General features: G+C 33.9%; 1 protein-coding gene across 1 annotated transcript; it reads right to left on the bottom strand.

Annotated features, from left to right (window-relative positions):
• Nucleotides 1–1,528: 1,528 nt before the first annotated feature.
• Nucleotides 1,529–4,618, bottom strand: LOC106326971 (ATP phosphoribosyltransferase 1, chloroplastic). The gene is made up of 11 exons (XM_013764954.1): nt 4,199–4,618; nt 3,731–3,790; nt 3,535–3,648; nt 3,269–3,334; nt 3,079–3,186; nt 2,877–2,960; nt 2,501–2,602; nt 2,312–2,425; nt 2,153–2,233; nt 1,956–2,075; nt 1,529–1,848 (listed from the first exon to the last, which is right to left on the bottom strand). The coding sequence occupies exons 1-11, from the start codon at nt 4,475–4,477 to the stop codon at nt 1,753–1,755; spliced, it is 1,224 nt and encodes a 407-aa protein (XP_013620408.1). The 5' UTR covers nt 4,478–4,618; the 3' UTR covers nt 1,529–1,752.
• Nucleotides 4,619–9,659: the final 5,041 nt, after the last annotated feature.

Here is a 9,659-nt window from a genome sequence, read left to right on the forward strand (position 1 = left end):
ATGTGTGAATGTTTCAAAAAACTTTAATGCAATAACAAGTTTATACATTTTGATGAAAAAGTTGTTATATATATAAATAATTTGATGTTCAGTTTATAATTTTGACGGATTGAACAACTTATCATGATGTCTTTAAATTATAATGCTTGTATTAATAAATAATTATAAAATAATTCTGCACGCATGAACAAACGAAACACCTAGTAAACAAGTGTAAAAAAAGTGTATCCATATAAAACCTGATAAACTTTCTGTTTTGATCTGGGTCGGTTCCGACCGGTTTCAGATTCAAATATATATTTATTTAATATTGTTTAAATTAAATCACATACTATATAAAAATTCATAATGTTTTAATTTTAAAATTTGAATCAAACAAGTATTGAAAACTTAATCTTAATTTAAAATTTTGAATTGAATTTTTAAAATGATTATAAATTAGTAAAAAAAAATAGAATTACGATACTGAAATTTAGTTATCAATAGTTTAAAAAAGATACAAAATTTTGGATTGTCTTGTTTAAGTTTTGAGATCTATCACATGTGGTGTTTGTTCCTTTAGTGCTTGGTCAGCTGGGTTGAGGTTTCTTCGGGCCTGTCTTCAAAGTGTTGAGCCGTGTGTGCGTCTGAATCTAGAGGTACAGATCCCAATATGTTGATGGGATGATACGTTGTAGCCGCTGGGAGCGGTGTGCTCTTGCTGAATGCTACACAAACTTCATTGTGTGTTGCAATGGATGGTTGTGGTGTACTGGGAGTCTTGTTTACAGCCTCTCTTCTCCGGCATCCATTAGAGTATCCTTTGAGCATAAGGTTCCGTTTTGTTTCAATTTCTGGCTTGTTGCAGTGGTTAGTTACCTGTATTTTTCTGTTGTCTCTGTCTCCTGTCGCGCTGATGTGAGCGATACTGCTGGTTATTCTCGATATCAGGTTCAAACTTGTTCGACGGTAGCTTAACTGAAGCTAATTCGGAACAAAATTGATCAAGGCAATTAAAGAAAACGACATATCTAAACTATGAGAATTTTTGTCGGGATTTCGCTGAAGTTATTAGAAGTCTGTCTGCTATTACTGGAACGGGAACACATATCCACCTTATTTTCAAAACAAGGTATTGCTGATGTGTCATCAGTCATGTATGTTTTTGCTATTTTAAGTGTTGAAACTTGAAAGACCATTAGTTTCTCATTGTTATTGTCGTATCCTTCTATGATGTAATATATTTTAAATCAGTTTCAATAAAATAGTGTTAAAAATAAACTGAACTGAACCAGTCCATTTCGGTGGGATAAGTTTGGATAATCGGTTCTGGTTAAAAAATCCCAACCCTACAGAAACGTGTCGTCAAACAAGAACTACATTATCAGATTATAAAGCAAACTAGGAAATTTTGAAGTCAGACTGAAGAACTCTTAACAACGAGCCTGTGTGCGCAGAAGGAGCCTGTTTTTGGAATTACACGTCAGGTGACAAGGCCAGCGATAAACTGTTAACAAATGTGTTCCTTGATGCCAAAATGAATTACAAAAGCTTCAAACATGTCGCATCTTTATTTATTTAATTTTTTATTATTGTTCCAACAGATTAACAACAACGCACATGATCCATACAGAAAAGCGAGGTAGAAACTACAACAGCAACGAGAGAAAAAAACAAAAACAGAACTATAAACTTGACACAGGTAACAACCCACTGACTTACACCATTCTTCTTACAGCTTGTTAGAGTAAGCATCTACTCATACAAAAACATTTAAAGATTGAGGTTTCTCAGGAGTTGACCCCATCTTGGAGTATCCTCATCAAAAATGTAGGTAAGAGGTGAAACTAATACCCCGCTGCCTCCAACCTGCAATAACATTGATGGTCAATGACTAGAGAACCAAGAGAGGGAACAGTATAGACCGCTATTTGGAAGGTGAGATTAGTAAGCAAGAAACTACGCGGATTACTAACCGCTCTCAGTTGCTTCACAGACTCGTAAAGAGCCTTTTTTGGCACACAAATCACGATGGCATAGTAATCAATCGATACTTTCCCATTTTGTGTACAGTAAACTGGGCTTATTGTTGGTCCCTGCTCTCATTATAAACAGTCAATGAGAAATACAAAAAGCTAAGGGTTAAGAAATTCAACCATTTCATAACATTAACCTGCAATCCTGACAATGATGGTTGACTCAACACACGCTCCGCCACTTCTTGAGCATTATTTCCTCTCATGTTTGCAACAACCTGAAAAATGAAAGTATTTAGAGAAAAGAAAGTGAAAGCAGGAAAAAGGAAACATCATCACAAGAACAAAGCGCGTACGGTGAATTGGCCATCTGCCTTAAGATGCGCCTCCAATCTTTCGAGGATCTCGTGAACTGTTTTTAATGCTCCTTTTCTATCGGTCAATGCTCTTCTGCTTGCCACAAGTGCGGCCTGAAATTTATAAAGGAAATGTTCGGGAACAATTAATGGTCACAAAATGATTCTATGCAGACTCTTAAAAATTACCTGGCTTTCCAGCACAACCCCTCCTTCAATCTCTTTTAAGTTGTTCTCTTTGAGTGTTGTCCCACTACTCACAAGGTCCAATATGGCATCAGCTATTCCCATCTAATTAACAAGAAAAATATGTGTCAACAACACAAAAGAATCCTTCGTCTCAAGCTACTTGCGCGGCTACAAAAATCTTTCCACTATAGGCAATTTCCAAGTTCAGAATAGAAAAATAAACCTCTAAGCAAACAACAAAGGTCAAAGATAGCAACCTAGCAGATTGATCTAACGCAATAGTACAAATTATTTCATTGAAAAATTGAATCTCTATGGGATAAACCGTTATTAGCCTAGTGTTGGCATAGATGTTAAATAGTGTAATCTCACTCACCGCCGGAGCTGCCTCCAAAGCTCCGTCTGCAGTTGAAAAGGTCACATGCTTTATGCCGTTTTCTTCCATAAATTTGGGGCCGAGCTGCAAAAAGCAGTTGAATCATTTTCCAAAAATATTATATCGAAGCAAAATGCATCCAGAGAGGAATTTAATTTAATGACAACGGCGCACCAAAAGGAGAATGTGTAACTCATCATACATAAGTGAAGCCAGTAGCAACGCGTAATGGTCTCTCCTCACTCCACTGTGGCATATCAGCTAGCTCCTTGAGAGAATTTATGTTCTCAAAAATGCCATAGTTGGGTATCTGAGATCATTTGAGATTGCATTAAGATAGGCATCCAACGTAATGATACGAGGACCCTTAATCACAATAGATTAGAGCATACCGCAATGGATAGATGACAGTCTCCAAAGTTGAGAGCTTCATGGACAATGATAAGATCTTCATTTTCCTGTAAGAAAGAAATCTCAAACATTTAAGTTATGATACAAACAAGCCTTCCAGAGAAAGTTCAGAAAAACCACAGAGAAAATTTATATTCTAAATGCGATGGCATAACTCGACAATATGGTTAAGCAGTGTCAATAATTAAACACGCTGAACAGGATATTAAAGCTCTTCAAGAGAAAACTGATTATGGTGGTGACGTACCTGACCATATTCACAAACTGTGTCAAGACCAACGATACCTAGATCCAGATCTCCAGAGAGTAACTTCCTGACAATGTCTTTTGGCCGTTGAAACCAGACTTCAGTGTTTGGTAACTGGGAGACGCGAAAAGATCACCAATGTAAGATAAGACACACAGACGCTGTCGTTTTGAGTAGTTCTCTTGGAATGTAATACCTGGGGAATTTGTGCAACGTATTGCCTAGGATTGACTTGTTTGACGAAAAGTTGACAGTCCTTCACAGAACAAACATCAAGAGTCAGAACTCAGAACGAGTCAAGAGATTACAAATTACTATGTCCACTTCACTCAAAGTGAGACAGAGAGAGACAACACTTCCAAGAAGTTCAAAAAAAAAAAAGAAAAGAAATATATCTGGTAGAGAAAGAGATGATCAAGATTTTGGTCATCATCAATTTAATAAACAGTTTTTTAAACATAACATAGAAGTTTCAAAAGCGAAAGAAACATAAGAGACTATACAAAGACAGAAACAGAAAGCTAGTCTCCGAATCAATAAATAAATAAAATATTGGAATATTTTAGTTTGTCATAAAAAGAGTACAATTAGTCAGGCTTTGAAGCTAAACACTTGTTAATCATTTTTCAACGTCATCGCATTTGCAGTGCAATAAACTTGTCACCTTTAGAAGATCGACGGAGTCGGCGGCCATGCGTCCTTTACTAGGAAGACCAAGACGAATCTGGTCTCTCTCCACGATAACGGCGGCGAGAGCGGAGCCGTTCGCGACGGAGCTTTGAACGGAAGAGACGCAACAGGTGACCAGTCGGAGGCATCTCCGGCTAGTTCCGACGAAGGAGAAAGCGGTGGAAGGAGATGGGGAGAGTAGTGGGGTTGACGGCGAGAAGGAAGGAGAAGGGCATTGTTGTAAATTGGTGGGGAGAAGGATAGACATTGACATTGTTGTGGCTCTTGGTGAGAGTGAAAGGTTTTATTTTTATTGACCGGAAGAAGAAAGGTAGCAGCGCAGACTGCAGATGTATATTTACTTCAATGCGTTTTCATTTTTCTTCTTTTGTCCTTGCTATCAATCATTATTTAAATAATATTTGCGAAACAAACACGTGAATATATAGAGGGAATGCTTAATTGAAAAGTAATTTCTTAAAAAGTTAGTAAACATATATTCATATGAGTTGCTAGTTGGTTAGTAAAAAAACATGCAAAACACATTTGTCCAAATTATCCAAATCTGGTTAGTAAAAAAACATGCAAAAGTTAGTAATTTCTTAAAAAGTAGTAAAAAAAAAAAAAAAGAGTTGCTAGTTGGCAAAGCCGCCATGTCGGCGTTCTACATACATCATACATGCAAAACACATTTGTCCAAATTATCGCGACTCAATAGTGAAATTACACCAACTCGTACACAAACGGACAAGATATAATTCTATCTGGAAATATCGCCTATCAGATGCGTGTCATTTCTGGGCATGTTTCCAAATTGCATAACCACCGGGTCCAACCATTTTTGCATATAATATCTCCTAGATTATATTTGCGAAGTAATTTTGTCACATGTACTCTCTATAATCAATTTCACAAAACAAATATTACATTGCTACTGAAATTGATGACATGGCTTCCGGAAAAATATGACATGGATAATTTCATTTAATGTTGATTAATATTTTTGGCAAACTTATTAGAATATGGTAATAATTCATCTATTACATTTAATATTGATATTTTTTTTTGGTAAACTTTTTTTTAAATATGGTAATAGCTCATACATTATCTATAAAATAAAAATATTCATATATAACATTTCAAAATTTCGAAATATTATTATTTTTTATAATTATACTTGTATTACAAAAGCTTTCAAAAATTTCTACAATTTTTTAAAAATTTAAATATCTAATCGTAAGATCATTAGTTTTTTATATACCTACAAATTTTATAAATATTGTTTAGGCTAAATTTTTGATGATTATACAATGTTATATCATTTTTATTAGTTTTATACAAATTGATTTAATATATATCAAATCTATATTAAATATTAGTAAGAAAATAGTAAAATCTATAATATTTAATAAATTTTATTTTTAAATATAAGTTAGATTTAAAAAAAATTTTACTGCACAGGGTGCAAAAAAACACCTAGTAAAACTAGAAAATTTTATGGCCATGTACATGCACAGAAGTAATAATTTTATATATAATTTTATTTCTATTTCAAAATAAAATTTAAGTTTACATTTTCAAATTATCTGATTAGTGTTGATTTATTTTTGTATTTGTTGATATATACTTACAACTAATTTTGATAATATATCTATTAAATATGATATATAGGTTGATGTGAAAAATATATTTGTAACTATATTTAGTTTATTTTTATTAATGTGATATATATATATATATATATGTGTATATTAATTTAACGGTGCTATATGAGTTACTAATTATTTATATATTTAAATAGTTTTGTCAAAATAAATATTTATAAAAATTATATTAATGGTGATATATGAGTTAATAGTCATTAATATATATATATTAGATACATCTTGCCAAAAATTATAAATTTTTTCAAAGAAATTTGCATTGTCATAATCATGTTAATGTCATGTATCATTTTCTAAAAGTCATGTCATTGAGATTGAATGTGGTGATAACACATGTAAATCATTTCATAAATAATGATTAGGGGATGAGGTTCCAATTCCACTTTAATAGTTTAAAATCTACTGAAATTTTGAATCGAGCATATATCAGATACTAAATATGTCTGCTTGCTTCTCTGAAATCACTTAATTAAACCGAATCATCGTATAGATATCAATGGTCAAAAATCGATCTACGAGACACTTCACTTAGGTGGCTAATCCCTCATAACTGAAACGATTTTTTAAAATCCGATTTATGTGATTCAATTATGTTGAGATTTACATCTATTTAAATTGGTATAAACTGGTTAAATTAAGTAATATATAAATTATGACTAATTTATTTATATTGTCTTCATCACCAATTTGTCGATAAACAAATGATGATATTTTTTTCAAAAAAAATATTTGTTGTTATTTTCGTACGTTTGTTTAATTTCTTAATTTTTGGTGTTATTTCATAAGTTGTTTGATTCCTTTTTAATATATTTTATTTTTTATATCTCATCAAAGTAATTTTTAACTAACACACATAATTTTTTAAAATATAATATAAATATACAATTTAAAATAAATAAACATATAATTTGTTAATGCCTAGACCTCATCATATATGCCTTGATTAATACATGTGGACCTTAGTTCTATACAAAGTGTCTAGTTTACGCTTAACAAGTTCTTGAACACTGATAGATATGTAGACAAGTACATACTTAGCCGTGACCAGATTTCTCTATTTTTATACCATCATTCACCTTGATTTTCTTTCTTTTTCTTTCTATCTTGTATTAACAATGATCAAAAAGTCTATTTAACATTTTCTATAGGTCTGGGAGTTCGGGTCTCTGAATCACGTTCGGATCAGTTTTTCCAGGTCCGAATTCTTTGGATCCTAAACATTTAAATTTAATTAGAAACTTGAAAAATTTTGGTTCGAATTTGGGTCAATTCCTCTTGGATCCATATCAGTTCGGGTCTATAAATACAATATTTGTAAAATAGCTATAATTTATGGGTCCTAGCGGATCCGAATAGAGTTTGGATATTTATGATTCAATTTTCTTTTTTGAAATACTCAAATTCTATCAGAATTTAACCAAAATCCATCATATCTATTTAAAATTTTGTAAAATAACAAAATAAACTGTTGATAAGTGAAGAACAATTTTAAACTCGAAATTTAAAGTTTCAAATTACTTAAAAATGTAACAAAATAATAATGAAGATTGCTAACAAAAAGACATTTCAACTAAATTATAAACTAAAATATAGACAATGGAACACATAACATCACAATTTTTGATATTTATGTTTTTAGATCGTGCATGAATATGTTCTTATTGGATCTATATGGGTCGGATCTATTCGGGTCGGTTATTTTTGGGTCCAGATTTATTTGAATCAGTTCTTTTCGGTTCTGTTTATTTCGAATGGAGCAATTTTGGACCCAATTAGATATTTATATATTTTTGGTTCGGTTTAGAATAGAGTATTTTCAGTTGGCTCCGGTTCAAATTTTCGGGTCCCGTTAAAGTGCGCATGCTTAATTTGATATTTGTTAGTCAAATGAAAAATATTTTCTTTTTTACCCCGATTCATTCTTAATGCTAAGTATTTAATTACTGAACAAATATCATAGATATCATTAAAATAATGTTGGGAAATTTGCCAAAATTGAATCAAAAATTGATTCTAAATGCAAATGTATACTCCAAATTGAATTAAATGCATAATTAACCTAAAATGGTAGTGAAATTACAACCAGCCTCTTATGACCAAAAAAAAATTGTATGCACTTTTACGAATATAACCCAATAAAGTCTTTTTTGAGAAAACTTCTCCGGAAACCTTCTTATGTAATAGATCTCAAAAATAATTTATAAATTTTCAAAAAAATATTTTGATGGAGAAAAAATTAAAATCATGTAATTGTTAACATATCTAAATGATGTAAATTGTGGGAACCGAAATTCGCACTGTCGATTTCCGTTTAAATAAGAAAACTAGAAAAACCCTAATTTCCCAGATGTCCCGGATATCTGCTAATACCACACGCCAAGCAATCAGAACACGAAACGAGAACAATAACAAAATAAGAAATCGAAAAAGAGGGTAAGATAGTTCTTATTCTGAATCTGGGTTTGAGCGTTTACAACAAGGTAAGTGCATGGGCTACGAGAGCTGTCGGCGAGATTCCTAGTTCTAAAACCCTAAGACGGCAAAAACCTAATTGAGTCGCAGCTCGAATAACAAAAACGGAAAATTGCCTAAAATTGCTCTAAGTGCTAAGTTTGCTGTGAAAAGTCATCCTCTTTGCCTTCCGCCTAGGACTCCTTATATACTGGCTCCAAGGTCAGTTTACGCTTTTCCCCTTCTGCCCTTAAGTTAATTTCGTATTTATCCGCGGAAACTTGACATTTATCTTTCCTTGCGAACCAAGCGTAAACCGTCATGCGGCTTACGGGCTGTTGGTTAAGAAATCGTAAGTTGGGCCTCGAGTCATGTCTTACGTCCCTTTGGGCCGTCTTCCGACTCGAAGCATTTATTACGGCTTCTTTCGATAAAGAACAAACTTTCCGCGGTTTTTACGGTAAAGTTTGATCGATAACTTAGAATGGCGGGGAATCGTGAAATAGGTTCGCTACGGTCTTCGGGAGATAGCATCGAAGGGTAGACGAGAACGCATGGACTAATGTCGTATCGACGTTTCGGAAGAGCTCGGTCGCTACGTAGCGACCGAGCTTTGGCTCGAGCCCAGTCGCTACGTAGCGACCCTCTTCGAGCTCTTGTCCGATGAATCGCGTTTCTTCCGTAAAGCTTTTCGTAAAGAAGAATCTATTTCGAAAAAGTATTTGTCGAAGAAGGTTTCTACGTTTTCTTCGGGGATTCTGACGTTAACTTCGTTGCAACCGTTTTCGAGCCCAACACGGACTTTCAGACATTGATTCCGTCGTTACCGGTTTTGACCCCAACAGTTAGCCCCCAACTCGTTAGAACCATGAGCTTCTAGCGTGAGGTTTTAGCGAGAGGCTTGGCAAGTTAGGTGAGTTAGGCGGAATTAATGGTCGAAAAGGTTCGTGGTAAGTGGTCTTCTCGCTCTTCTAAGAGTATAACGCGATAAGATTGGGGCTGCGCCTTATGACGGCTGCCTACGTACCCTTGTTGAAGGGATCAAGCCTTTCGTAGTTCGTCTTGGAGTTAAGGTTCGTATGACTTGTTTTCCAATGAGACCTTTACGATCTAGTTTTTATGTAACGGTTTTCAGGCGTGTTGCTGCCGATGGCATTTTATATGGGTGTAGAAGGAAGACTATGAGTTGTCATCTCGTAATCTAACTCGGTGTGAACTGCTATATCCGTGATTTGTTTCGAGAGTTTTCCGCAGTGTGTAAATCTTGCGGGATTTCTGAAGACGCTCGAATATTGGCAAAGAGACAAATTTTGGGATCTCGTATCAAGGTTTTTGATACTA

This window comes from Brassica oleracea, chromosome C1, assembly GCF_000695525.1.
Source record: "Brassica oleracea var. oleracea cultivar TO1000 chromosome C1, BOL, whole genome shotgun sequence".
Classification (NCBI taxonomy): Eukaryota; Viridiplantae; Streptophyta; class Magnoliopsida; order Brassicales; family Brassicaceae; genus Brassica; species Brassica oleracea.

Excerpts from the sequence above, each read along its gene's own strand:
- LOC106326971 (XM_013764954.1), bottom strand. The coding sequence starts at position 4,477 with ATGTCAATGTCTATCCTTCTCCCCACCAATTTACAACAATGCCCTTCT. Across the intron at positions 2,603-2,876 it reads CTTTGGAGGCAGCTCCGGCG|ATGGGAATAGCTGATGCCAT; the intron begins GTGAGTGAGATT and ends CTTGTTAATTAG. Across the intron at positions 2,426-2,500 it reads GGGTTGTGCTGGAAAGCCAG|GCCGCACTTGTGGCAAGCAG; the intron begins GTAATTTTTAAG and ends TATAAATTTCAG.